At 43.7% G+C, this 14,447-nt stretch overlaps 2 protein-coding genes across 2 annotated transcripts; both read left to right on the top strand.

Annotated features, from left to right (window-relative positions):
* The first annotated feature begins 190 nt into the window (after window positions 1–190).
* LOC6553372 (vesicle-fusing ATPase 2) lies at window positions 191–4,072 on the top strand. The gene is made up of 4 exons (XM_001980173.3): window positions 191–409; window positions 504–828; window positions 1,409–2,374; window positions 2,684–4,072. The coding sequence occupies exons 1-4, from the start codon at window positions 300–302 to the stop codon at window positions 3,536–3,538; spliced, it is 2,256 nt and encodes a 751-aa protein (XP_001980209.1). The 5' UTR covers window positions 191–299; the 3' UTR covers window positions 3,539–4,072.
* Window positions 4,073–10,680: 6,608 nt separating this feature from the next.
* On the top strand, window positions 10,681–11,445 carry LOC6553373 (male-specific sperm protein Mst87F). The gene is made up of 2 exons (XM_001980174.3): window positions 10,681–10,810; window positions 10,899–11,445. Exon 2 carries the CDS (start codon window positions 10,917–10,919, stop codon window positions 11,085–11,087), a length of 171 nt encoding a protein of 56 aa, XP_001980210.1. The 5' UTR covers window positions 10,681–10,810; window positions 10,899–10,916; the 3' UTR covers window positions 11,088–11,445.
* The last annotated feature ends 3,002 nt before the right edge of the window (window positions 11,446–14,447 follow it).

Raw genomic sequence — 14,447 nt, 5'->3', positions numbered from 1 at the left:
GTTCCCCAGGAGCTGATGACATATAAATATTTTGATCGTAGCATGAGTTCAGGTCTTACTAAGAATGCCGTTTTAGATCAGGATAAGTCCCTGCTTACCTGCCACCCAGGAAGGCAATGCCATCTGGTCGAAGGAAATATAATAAATGGCACACACAATTCGCTCTTTGCGGTGCTGCAGCAGACAGCTTTTGCTCGCGCTTACAGTGCATACACACACGCAACGCAGACCAGGGATGGGCAAAATCAGCTGATAACTGAATCATTTCGTGAATTTATTATTAAATTTATCTGGAAAACATGTCAGTTGAAATGGCCCACCGGATGAGAGCGATCAAATGCCCCACGGACGAGCTATCTCTGACGAACAAGGCGATTGTGAATGTGTCGGATTTCACGGAGGAGGTCAAGTGAGTGTTTTATTTGGTGTTTTCCCACCTCCTACGTGGAGGTCTCTTTGGATTTTTTCGCTAATGGCAATGCCTCACCGCTTGATTCCCGCAGATATGTGGACATCTCGACGGGCCCGGGGCTGCACTTCATCTTCGCGCTGGAAAAGATCAGCGGGCCGGAGCTGCCACTCGGCCACGTCGGATTCTCTCTCGTCCAGCGCAAGTGGGCCACGCTTTCCATCAACCAGGAAATAGACGTGCGGCCGTACCGATTCGACGCCAGCGCCGATATCATAACACTGGTCTCCTTCGAGACGGACTTCCTGCAGAAGAAGACCACCACGCAGGAGCCCTACGACTCCGACGAGATGGCCAAGGAGTTCCTCATGCAGTTCGCCGGAATGCCTCTGACCGTCGGACAAACGCTCGTCTTTCAGGTACCAATGTATTTGTGCTGCTCAATTAGACGTTTGCAGGATACAAAAATAGATAGCAGATAGCTAAGTCTGAAACTATGGTCTGCAAAAGTCTGGAGAGGATTAGTGATACATGCTCGATTTATCGTGACGCATCTATTTGTTATTTCACCATTTATTGGGTGTAATTGTGCTTCGTGTCACAAAAAGACTTGCATACAAGTTCTTGACGAATATCAGTAATGGGAATATTCGTTATTTCTTTTGAATATACACTATATTTACTGACGTGTCTTGATTGCCATGAGATGCTGAATCTCATATTATATTTTTAGACAATGACCCTATTAACACCGCAGTTTTCTCGACAATGAGGAACGCAAATACACGTAGCTCTTTGGATCCCTTGGATCGTCCATTTGGCTTTCTGCCACATCTTTTTTAATAATGTCCCATCAACTTCTGTATTTTTATGAACTAAAAATAGGGTGGTTGGTTCCCTTTATAGGAAATGAAATTATAAAAAGAAATAGTTATTTTAATAAAACGTTATTTAATGTACATCGTTGACTGACTAATAAGAATGTTTACCGCCTTTCAGTTCAAAGACAAGAAGTTCCTGGGCCTGGCAGTGAAAACCCTGGAGGCTGTGGATCCCCGAACAGTGGGAGATAGTGTACCGAAGACCCGGAACGTGCGATTCGGTCGCATCCTCGGCAACACGGTGGTGCAGTTCGAGAAGGCGGAGAACTCCGTGTTAAACCTGCAGGGCCGCTCCAAGGGTAAGATCGTGCGCCAGTCCATCATAAATCCGGACTGGGACTTTGGCAAGATGGGCATTGGTGGCCTAGATAAGGAGTTCAACGCGATCTTCCGACGCGCCTTCGCCTCTCGCGTTTTTCCGCCGGAACTGGTCGAGCAACTTGGCATCAAGCACGTGAAGGGTATCCTATTGTACGGACCACCAGGCACGGGCAAAACCCTGATGGCCCGGCAAATAGGAACCATGCTTAATGCCCGCGAACCCAAGATTGTGAACGGTCCGCAGATCCTGGACAAGTACGTCGGTGAATCAGAAGCCAATATCCGGCGTTTGTTTGCCGAGGCAGAGGAAGAGGAAAAGCGTTTGGGACCGAACAGTGGACTGCACATCATCATCTTCGACGAGATCGACGCCATTTGCAAGGCTCGTGGATCCGTGGCCGGTAATAGTGGTGTCCACGACACGGTCGTGAATCAACTGCTGGCCAAAATCGACGGCGTAGAGCAGTTGAACAACATCCTGGTGATAGGAATGACCAACAGGCGGGACATGATCGATGAGGCCCTGCTGCGACCTGGCCGTTTGGAAGTTCAAATGGAGATAAGCTTGCCCAACGAGCAGGGACGCGTCCAGATCCTCAACATCCACACCAAGCGGATGCGGGACTTCAACAAGATAGCTAGCGATGTGGACAACAACGAAATTGCGGCCAAGACAAAGAACTTCAGTGGCGCAGAGTTGGAGGGACTGGTTAGAGCGGCCCAATCCACGGCCATGAACCGGCTAATCAAGGCGGATTCCAAGGTTTCTTATAGTTTTAGCAACGCATGGCGTGAAAGCAAAGAATAATTTATTAAGTTCGGCAAGGGGGTTCTTAACTCACACTCGAACAAATAATTTTATTTGTTCTTTGGCGTATTTTTTTATTTCGATTATCTCTCGGTTTTGTTTTCCGCGTTTGACTAATTTGGTTTCGGTAAAGCAAGGACTCGGTTAACGATCGTTTGGATACCGCATTATCCACATTTTGATATTTCGCATTTTCGATATACTTATATATTTATTGCAAATTTCTGAATTCTTAAATTGTTAATTGTGTTTTTACGATCCAAGGTTCACGTGGATCCTGAGGCTATGGAAAAACTGCGTGTTACTCGGGCCGATTTTCTGCACGCCTTGGACAACGACATCAAGCCCGCCTTTGGAGCAGCCCAGGAGATGTTGGAGAATCTGCTGGCACGCGGTATTATAAACTGGGGACCACCGGTCACCGAACTCCTGGAGGACGGAATGCTGTCCGTGCAGCAGGCGAAGGCCACTGAGGGCTCTGGACTAGTGTCTGTTCTCATCGAAGGAGCTCCAAACTCTGGCAAATCAGCGCTGGCCGCTAATCTGGCCAAGTTGAGTGATTTCCCGTTCGTTAAGGTCTGTTCGCCGGAAGATATGGTAGGATTCACAGAGTCCGCCAAGGTCCTGCACATCCGCAAGATCTTCGACGACGCCTACCGCTCCACTTTAAGCTGCATTGTGGTGGACAATGTGGAGCGATTGCTGGACTACGGTCCGATCGGACCCAGGTACTCTAATCTCACGCTGCAGGCCCTACTGGTTCTACTGAAAAAACAGCCGCCAAAGGGTAGGAAACTGCTGATCCTGTGCACTTCCAGCCGGCGAGATGTTCTCGAGGAGATGGAAATGCTGCCGGCTTTCACATTCGTCCTGCATGTGTCCAATCTATCAACCCCTGAACACGTCCTCGCCGTGCTGGATGACTCGGATTTTTTCAGTTCCGAGGAGCTGCAGAGCATAGCCAGAAAAATGTCGGGCAAGCGAGTGTGTATTGGCATCAAGAAGCTGCTGGCCCTCATGGACATGATCCGGCAATTGGAGCCCCACCAGCGGGTTATCAAGTTCCTCAGCAAAATGGAAGAGGAGGGCGGTCTGGACTTGGTGGCCAGATCGCACTAGCTACCGCCCATCGCCGAGCTGCGGCTATCTATTGTGGAGCTCAACGACGCCTTCTAATTAACTTACATTCCATTACCCAACATCCAGGGTGGGTCGATTTGATTGATGCAATGTGGAAAGGCGGGCGTCCCCGCCTTGTGTCCCGTTTTCCAAAACATTTGCACCTGACTTGCGTAGTGGTACTGTATAAAATGCTATACTTTCGTGTAACTTTGAAATTAGTTGATTTCAAGCCAATTAAACTGAATCTGGGACTCACTTCAATAAGTATGAAGTCAACTATTTTTATTGTTTTTCTTAGGAAGTGTATAATTTTATAAATTCCTATTCGGCATGAAAACAAATCGACCCAACCTTGTGTAATTTCATGAATCAGTTTTTTCAGCTATCGAAAGCGAGTCACAATATAATCGGAAAGCCGACTTCAATTCTGAGTTTGACAATGGCGTATGCAGATTTAACGCTTTTCTTAACCATGGTATACTTCGTTTAAGTTTCACTAAAAACATAATAAAGTGCACAACTTACCCGTAACTGAAGACCAACTTATGAGATATAGTCAGACAATTGCTAAGTGAATGAATTTGAATTTTGATGATTCGGGTACCAACGAACTCTAAGAACTCGCATTAGCGACTGAGAATAGCCTCAGATTGTCCACCATGAATACCATGAATTTGTACGCACAGATTTACATTGAATATTTGATACCAGCAGGATGTATTTTATAAGGTTTTTACTAATATTGCATTTACCATGCTAACAGAAAAGGATACAAATACGACGAAGCAGCCTAAATATATTGATCTTTTAAGTCAAAATGGAATTAAAGCATTCATTAGGCACTGACAAAAGTGTTATAGCGATTATACCGATTCTAAATAGGAAGGGTATGAGAACTATAATTCTGAGAACGCCTCGTTTTTAATAGGTGTTATTTATTTACATGAAACACGCAAATTACAAATTATTACTTTTATTTTACACCCGTAAGAGAGATCACTTTAGGTTTCAGAATTAGCTAAAGAAGGTTCATGCCTTAGCTACAAGTTGTGGATCTCGATCGAAGTTTTCTCGAAAAGCTCAAAATATATGCGGATGATTTGAAAATGTATTTTATGGATAAACTTGCTGTGTACCAAATGAGATAACAAGCTAATTGATGTAATTTACCCAATAGTTAAAAATAAATCGAGTTTTCCCAAAGTTTATGGTCTTTGTTATAACAACGGTTATACGGTTTTATATAATTTCAAGATAAAACTATCTGATTGTTTTAAAAGTAATATTTTAATGTTAAATTAGCTTTGAAATAGGAGCTTGAATTCTTTGAAAACTCCCAGCCATTTGAATATTGTTTATGCCCGGATATCCGCGCCCGACAGCTGTCCGCTCGGCAGGCGTCAAGTGGTTATCATACCACCAAGTGGTTATATTCTGACCCGATCCGATTCGATCCGATCCACCGATCAGCTGTTCCCGACGAGATCTGACGCCGGAACCCAATCAGCGCAGCGCTCAGCTTGGCCGAGGTGCTGCCCACAACCAGTCGGTCGGCGTAATATGCAATTTGAATAAATGATTTATAATGGAAACACCTTAGCGGCGCGTCGTCTGCGTATACGTAATGTGGAGTAGAGTGGAGTGCAGCACTGCTCGGTAATTGATATATGGCGCTAATTGCGCTCGACGCCCATTTGTGGTCCAGTCCAGCTTTATCAGCCGCAGTCGTCCGAGGAATCCTGGGTAGCCATAGCCACTGTCACCAGCTACCAGCCACCAGCCACCAGCCACCAGCCATGGTAGCACCCAAAGCCATGGCCATGTCGCGACGGTGTCAGCTGCAAGCCAGCGCCGCTCATTAACTAATTAAAGCTGCATATTTTCAAAGATCTCAAAATTGATTTGCATTGCCAATCGCCCTCGGAATTGCCCAGCGCAATCATGATTTTCCTTATTGGTGTGGAAAATTCTGGACTTCATGTTCGCAAAAATTTTCACATGTCACATTTACCTATCTGCACGAAATGGTAAAATTAAATGGTAGCTAGCGTAAAAAGTCTTACATTTTAGTCTTGGAAACATATCTTAATGCCATTTTCGTCGAGAATGTATGATTTCACAATCCTTGGATGTTTTTCGACATGCAAACAAGCTTTACACAATTTGCGATACGCTTTCAGTGTATAAATGTTTCAAAATGTGTACTCCTTTTTTGTTATTTAAGATATAAGATGTAAATTAGCAAGCTCTATAGATCACTACACCATTATTTCCAAGCTGACGGACTTGTAATCTTTATTTCTGTGGGCTGTGACCGAGTAAGGATCCTGTCCGCAATTAGCCCCAAGTCACCCACCCACCCGGCAATCGATGGGTAATTATAATTTGCGGATTTGGGGCCCGGCCAGCGCGTCACTGGCAGTCGCTCGCGTATGCAAAACGCTTGGTGACGAAAGTCCAGTCGGACAAAGATCAACGACCGGGCCAAAAATCAAAGCTGCGGTGCCAGCAGCAGGAGCCAAAATTAAAACCGAAACGGATTTTCGTTCGCCGCCTGTAAAAATAAATGCGAAACTCTTACAAATTCGTATTTTTGTTTTTATTAATTAAAAACGCTCTCTGCACTTGTGAAAAGCCGATTCTGCGACGCACAGTGTACCTTAATTTATTGTTTTGCTACACAAGTCTTTATTCAGTTTTTTGAAATCATTGAAATAAACAACGTAAAATACCTATACAAATTCTTAGAAATAAATTCATATTTCTTTATATTATATTTATATTATTATATTTTATATATTATATTATATTTCTTATATTTCTCTTCTCGATGAGAAAATAGTTTTCTTTTACTTTTGAGCTCTCTCACCGGTTGGTGAATGCTGTTCAAACAAGCTTAGATTGGAAATAATCACATGGTATGCCAAGTTTTTATATTTGTTGTTTTAAGCGATATCTTAATTGCAAGTACGTCAGTAATGTGTACACCATTTTTTTTTTTTGAATTTGAATTTGAAACACTGTGCGTCGCAGTCGCGCCCCTCGTAAACTTTGAAACCGGCCCGGCTTAGTTGTTTTTGTTGCTGCTCAAAAGCGCAAACGCCGGCAGCGAAGGTTCGATTTCACTTTCGCACGGTGTCCCCTCCCCCCTATCTCGCCACCCCCTACCCGCCCACCCCGCCCCACTCCACCCTTCGCCCAGGAGCTGGCCCATCTGGGGTGTCATGTTTTGAGCTCTTTACGAGCGGTGGCCGCTCTCACCTGCTTTCTTTCGCACAGAGCTGTGCTTTCGCTCTCGGATCTTCGATCTGTGAACTGCGATCTTCGATCTCGGATATCGCTCGCTATCCAGAGAAAATGATGCGCTTTTCCAGCAGATTCGAACAATCGATTCGTTTGAATCTGCATGGTAATCGACAGATATTTTGGCGCCACATGCAAATCCCACGGAAAATTGTTTTTACAAGCATGCACTGAGAAAAATGAAGTCAAATTAAGTCAGGTAAGCTGAATAATTTTTAATAATACGCCTTGAGTGTCCACAAGGACAGATTTTAAACTGATGCTTACAATTTACTTAACTGATACTGGTATTTTTAAAGATGCCAGGATTTCCCTAAATTGTAAGCCATATTTTTTCAAGTGCTGCTAAACTTACTAGAGTGCATACAAATGTCTTCAGCAGTTCGGGGAGTATATAAAGCGAATACAAAACAAACATCATGGAAAATCTTCCTGCATTACACAAACGCGGAAATTTTCCTCGTACTCGCACATTTCATGGGTTTTCCACAGCTCAACCTGCATTTTCATGGCATTTCCATTGATGTTTTCCAGCTCTTTTTCTTTCTGCACTCCCGTGTGTGAGTTAGCATGCGAAACTCGCAGTTAAATTAGTAGTTTTTGCCGCTGCCTAAGCTACAATTTTACACTGCGACTGTTTGGGGTTTTTTCTTGGCTTTGGTTTCGTATCGCTCTTCGCTTTTTTCCCCTTGCAATTTATAATTGAGTTGCAATTTGGCAGGCAACTATTTGTGGAATGCAGAGGGGCGCGGGGCGGCGTTTTCGCGGAACTTGCATGCGTATTAGTCATCAACTAACCGGGAAAAAAATTCGCATTGGTCGAAATATTTGGCAACAAAATGGGTGGTTAACCCGCCAAGCTGCTCTTGGGAATAAGTTAAATATTTTAATGGAAATTTATATAAGCTTTAATATATTATTTTCCCTTATTGTTCACTTTATTGAAGAAAAAACTATTATTTTATGCCTATAATGAATTCTTTTTTCCGTTCTTAAAATTCATATTATGTACTATACTTGAAATCCAGAATAAGCGTACTTTTCCTACAGGGGAAGAGTAATTTGGTATGTCCCTAACTATTTATAACATTAATAAGTAGACTGAAATGGTGCATTAAATCCATAAAATTAAAGGAATGAATGCCATACCCACTAGGCACTCAGGGGTTAAACAGAAGTATTATTAATATGCCATTTATAGCCTAAACAGAAGACACAACCCCCGATATTACACACAAACTTCGAAAGGAGAAAAAAACCTGGCACGACCAAAAGAAGGTACAAATCAAAACGCAGAATCAGAATCCAGGGCAAAAAGCTCGAAACTCAAAATCTTAAATCTGTGAAAATGTTGCCGCACGCGATCGAAACATTCGCATTTCATTTCCTTTTTATTTTATTTCATTTCAATTCATTTCGATTCATTGATACCGGGCCAGAAAAACAAGGGCGAAAAGAGCGGCCCAGTTCCAAATTAAATAATACGAGACCTCTGTTCCCTCGCTCCTTATTATTATTTTATTGTATTCCACCCTTTTTTTGCGTGCTGCGTTTTTTGTGTGAGTGCTCCATTTTCTTAGGAATTTCTGACTGCCTCATCCGCATCCCATGTCGCACGATCAATCGCAGTTTCAGACCTCCACAATCCTACGATCTCGATCGCAACTCGGATGGGATCTTATCGGATCGGTATTGGGACGCGATGGATTCACTTTCTATTTTCAAGGCAGCTGAATCCTTTTTTTGACGCCGGGGGCACGTGCCTAGAACTACCGATTTCACCGCTTTCCTTTGGATTCTCGGGTTACCTCTCTTAACGCTTAAATTAAAGTGCAGTGAATGTTGTTAATTTTTGATTAAGTCACTTAATCATCGGTTGCTCTACTAGGCAAATCCGACTTTCAGCCAGGTGTCCAGGTGTAAGATGGAATGTATGATCACAACTGCGCCTTACTTTTCCTTTTCAACTATCAGGATCAGCTATCAGCTGCCACTTTTTAGGGGGCGGCGCGTGCTTTCTTCACTTTCGTCGGCTTCTCGGGTTACCCGAGTTACCCGAGTTACCCGAATCCACCGCTTACCCTTTCGGCGCGCCTCACCTTTGGCCCTCGATGGCCACGCCCCCAAGTCATTAGGGCGCACACTTACGGATAGGCGGATATTGATTTCGCTGGGTTGGCTGGCAGTACGCAGCGCTTTCCAGCCGATAATGATGACATCTGTGTGTGCCCATTGTGTTTCACTTTTCATCAAACTTATATTAATAAGTTGAAGCGAGGGGCCATAATTAAAGCGAATTCGATATTTCCGGCCGGAGGAAAGACATTTGGTTCACTGAACCCAATAAAAATCCTTGAACTCGCGTCGCCAGACGAAATACAAAATATTTGTATACATATGTATTGCCAATAATCTATTTCAAACAAAGACCAGCTCAAATATGAAAGAAAAAACTAAGTTAGAGCAGCGTCTGCTGCCCTTTTGGCGGCACCCTCACAAAATTATTGACCAGAGTTCCATCCATCTCGAGCAGGAAAAAAAGCAGAGACCCACAGAGAGAAAAATTCAATCAAAGTCATTTATAGATAGCAGTCGGTTATTTGTCTTGAGGTCTCTAAAGAATAGTTTACAAATATATATTATTATGGTTATATGATTACTTTCATCTTTAGATGCGCTTCGTCACTACGTAGACGGTTGCCAATAAGGTTATATCCTTCACTACAAACAGGGCTTCAAAACTAAATAGAAAGCAGTTTTTCACCGTGCCGAAACAGAGGACGTTAAGTTGGACTTGATGGACTTGTCCGTCTCGTCGGATGCGAGATTCTACCCAAATATTTCTGCTAGAAGGGAGAGGACTTCTGTGCGGTTTGTCGACGGGGTTTTTGCAACGGCTTCGGCTTCGGCTTCTGCCTTTGCTGACCGACACACACTCACTTTTCATTCTAATCGACATGCGGCAAAACATATAATTCGAATTTCTGATATTTCGCCCGACCATTTTGCGGAGAAAATTGCATTTAAACGCCTATTATGCGCTTTTTATTTGCAACCCATACTTTTCTGCCCGAGTGCTCCGGCTGACTCAGTCATGCACAAATACAGATCATTGTATAATCATTGTGCATAGCACTAGGGTTCCATTTTGGAGGCTGGCTAGCCGTGTCAACTGGTCACTAGGCTTCCTGCCTTTCGGGAGTCAATTAACCGAACTCGTAAAATCGTTAGCAAATGAAATAAATTGCGCTCAATTACACCGAGTGACATCCAAGGCGCATCGCTGGTGATTGACCTCTTTCAATGCGACATTCTTGGCTCGATTCGGCTGGGAAAGAGGGGGAAAAACAAGCAACACGGCTCTTCGGTCAGATAATGAACTTCATATACACTTGCATATAGTATACCCGTTCAGCCCCGATACCCGGATTCTCGGCCATCGGCAATCGGCTATGCGCCATGCACTTAATCAAAAAGTACGACAAAATCAAGAGTAAACAAAAGTGCAGCGCAGAACTCGACTGGAGAACCGGCAGCGATTCGAGCTTCAGCCGGGAGCAATGAACACATGATCCGACAAAACATCCAACAAAAATTTAAATCTCAGTTACCCCACTTATGTGTTACAATGCACTGGAAAAATAGGGGCCACCACGCTGGACGAAAATAAGTTGCTAATTAAGCGATGACTTTAAATGTAAAGGTTGTTTCGCAAGAGGGGAACTGCAACGTCTTAGATCTTAGATTTCAGATCAGCGATACATAATCAGGGTTATTGGGTACTACCCTACTTATAACAGAATCTGTCAAAAAAGTTTATAAAGTGTCCTTTGGTTCGTCTGTCAGACTTGTCAAGCCGATATACCTGTGCGTAGCCGATTTAGTGTCATTATTATTTGTTCTTTCGGCCTGAACACATCAAAATTTGTTGTCTAGTCTCAAATTATTTCTTTTGTTCGGTTCAAAGTGAGTAAAAATCAGTGAATACTTACAGAACACCACATGTGTGAAGCATTCCAACGGTGTACCATTTGAACGTCCCTTTTTCCGGCAGAACTTCTACGGATTAATCATGTGTTGCGGACCCTGTGGACCCTGCTGCGGACCTTGCTGCGGACCCTGCTGTGGTCCATGCGGACCATGCGGAGGAGGATGTGGACCCTGCTATGGACCGAATGTCTGCGGACCTTGCTATGCCTGTGGACCCTGTGGCGGCTGCTACTGTGGATATCCTTGCTGCTAGATGGTGGCAGCTGGGCAGCTCCAAGGAGGGTCCACCAGATACGATAGGATCGAGGCCGCCCAACTTGCATCTGGTATTCATCTCATATTCGTGAACCACTAGGAAGTATTTGAGACAATAAAACGGTTTGATTTTTGATTAGTAACGTAACGATGATTACGTTGGGATCTCCAATGGAGGATGAGCGGTTGCCGAGCTTTGTGCAAAATGCATAGCCAGATATGTGATTCTAGAACGGAGATACAGATGCTTAGAACCAATCGCAGTCTTCTAATGCGATGTGGTCGACCTTGACGTTTCGCCGAGAGTTTATTGTCCTTTCAATAGAACACGCTAAATAAAACTTATTTAGGCAGTACATACATATTTACCTCGCACACAGGCATGCATATTCTTATACAGTTTTTGTATTTTCATGTTGAATTTTTTTTTTGTATTTTTATTTTTCACTTTTGGGTATATCTACTGCACTAATTCTGCGACGAACTAGTTTCGGCACAGCGGATTCCGATTCCTGAATTCCGAGCAATACTAAACGACGGCGAAGCGCAAAAAGACAAAGTGCATATAAAAACGTATTTAAATTTACCCGACAGTCGCCGATCCCCTGGAGATATCCCCTACCCCTTTTGGCCACATTTCTGCCCAACTCCAGCCAATCCGAACCCATCATCAGCTGACTGGATCTACGCGCGCGCCTTTTTAATTGCATCGTTTTTATTTGTGCGACTTTATGCAAATTAAACAAGTTCCCTGCCAAAATATTGCTGCTCGCGTTGATTTGCTGCTGTCTGTATTTGCCTTAAATTATTTATTTGTGTGTTGTGTGGGACTTCGTGGGCAGTCGGTGTAAGTAGTTTGGCTGGGTGCTGGTGGCTGGTGGCTGGTCAAAACGCTTTGTCTTGGCCGCCCAAACCAAAATAAGGCGAACAAAAACAGAAACCAAATACAAACAGCAGCTGAAACCAAACATGTTTCATGTTTCTTGGGCGGGGGAATTTTTCTATGTATGCTCGCCAGCTGATATTATTGACTAGCTAAATTGCCGATAATTAGTTCGACTTTGAACTTGATTTAGAGCTTGTTTGAAGCCGCTCCAGCAAATGTGTCAATACTCGACTGCGGGTTCTTTTGGGGGTTCATCGGTTTTCCGACCGATCCGTCCAAAGAACACAGCCCTCTATCACGTGTCGTTAGTTTGGGAACTCGTATCAATCAAACAAGATTTAGGTGCGTTAACTTCAGTCAAGCCACTGTGGGGTAAAATATTCGCATTAAATTAAGGCAGGAGCCATTTGTGTCAGCCCTACAAGTTTTTCCGAAAGATTAAGACTGATTTGAAATTGCGCAACACATCGGATGTGTATTTTATATATATTTATATTTCTGGTCAAGTTTCAATGACAAGATCCATTCCAATATAGTATGTAGTACTGGTATCATTCGAAATCAGCTCATGCAATCACCCTATTCTCCTGCGCTTGTTATCCAATTTCCAGGCTCTTTTTCAGTGGGTAACTGGCACTGAGTTTCCCCATTCATGCCCCAATTGCAACCCAGTGGCTTGGTTCAGCTTAGAGCGTTTCATGATCATGACTAAGGTCAGATTCATAAAAACCGCATAAACTAGACCCAATTTAGTTGACAAACACACACGAAAACGCCGCGCGAAGAAATTAAAAGCGAAATGGAATTGTTTGTGCAAAAGCCGCCGATTCGCGGGCGCGGGGATCCCAAGTGCTGAGGGTGCCCCATTTGCATAGACATTTGCACGTCGAGGTTTGCGGTTTTGGGTGTCCAGAGGCGTATCGGATGCATTATGGAGGCCCCCTACACCGCGCGAAAAACGAGTATCTGTCCATGTTCCAGTCGAACTTCTTAATGGAGCCCCATGTAGTGATTGACTCTTTTCATTTTCACAATTCAATTGTAAGAACTACTTTTAGTTCATAAATCTGCTATAATTTGAATGGTAAAACGGACGGTGGGGAGTAACTTGCAAAATAATGGCATATGAATCCTTTAGATACTTTAATAAATGTTGCTACTACTTACTGCTCTTAACTGCAGTTTTGTTTTCTCTAAGACCTGAGCTTTTTCCACGCTGTATTAGATAGCGAGTGAGGCGCTTCCATTTTCAAGGGTTCGCCTTGTCTGGCGGCTCGGATTAGCCGCTTCCACATTGAACTTGAGCTCTATCCCTCTCCCAAGACAATCCGAGTCCGAATCCGAATCCGAATCCAAATCCAATCAGGTTGTGGGCCATTGTTGTTGCCGGATCTGGATCTGGTGCACTAGCGCATAAATCATGCGCGTCCGATGAAATCACGTGTTATAATTAGACCGATGCATTTTCACTTTCCACCAGCCGATCCAACCAAACCGAAGCGAAGCTATCTCAAATGTCCGCATCCGCATCCGCATCTTGGGCGACTCAGGGTGACAGCTGAAAATCGTGATATTTGATGGTTGTATCTGAATCCGTCTCTGTATCTGAATCTGTATCTGTATCTGTGTCTGTAGGTGTATCTGCTGAGCATTTGATTTGACCGGGAACGGATTGGAGCCCCATTGAGCCATCAATGGAACGGATTGCCCGATTGTCCGATTGCCCGTAAAGTGTCGTTCATTACGACCTCCTGTTGTTGTTGGCGGTGGTCCAGCTCTTGATTCTTGGCTCTTAGCTACATTGTAAGCTCTTTAAAATATGCAGCGCGCGATACTCCAGCGCACTCGGAATGGATTGGATTGGATCGGATCGGATCGGATGGAATCCACTTGGCACTCCACTCCGCCGGGGCAGCAGGTTGACCATGAGAACATGTTATTAAATTACTGTAATAATGTATTAAGTATGTAAGAATGCTACCAATGTTAATATGTAATAATAATTGTAATGCCCAGGCCAGCCAGCAGTATGTACATATGTACTTATATACCCATATGACCGATCTACTCGACTTTGCTCGACACTCTACTACTTCTACGCACTCCGAGTCCAGCGCCCATTTGACATTTCCATTTTGAGTTCCATGAAAGTGCTAATAATGCACTTATGTACACGTATTGCCCGGGGTTGATTTCGATGTATCGCTGATATATAGACAATTTATGGTGCCTTCATTTGCGTCACTTGATCGCAACTGGGCTGGGTTTTGGTTTTGGTTTTGGTATTGTTTTTTTGCGAGCCACCCATAAGCTGTTTGAGTGTATAAATATACTCGTATATTCGGAGGCGCTAAACCAGAACTTTTGGAAAGGTGCCGAAAACCTACTTAAATTGTTCGAAGCACTAATATTTCTAATATAATCGTTTAAGATTGCTGTGTTGTTCTCTGATTAGCCATTAAAAATGGTTTT

Source organism: Drosophila erecta, unplaced genomic scaffold (assembly GCF_003286155.1).
Source record: "Drosophila erecta strain 14021-0224.00,06,07 unplaced genomic scaffold, DereRS2 tig00000000-arrow-pilon, whole genome shotgun sequence".
Taxonomy (NCBI): Eukaryota; Metazoa; Arthropoda; class Insecta; order Diptera; family Drosophilidae; genus Drosophila; species Drosophila erecta.
This window is presented reverse-complemented; position numbering and strand designations above follow the sequence as displayed.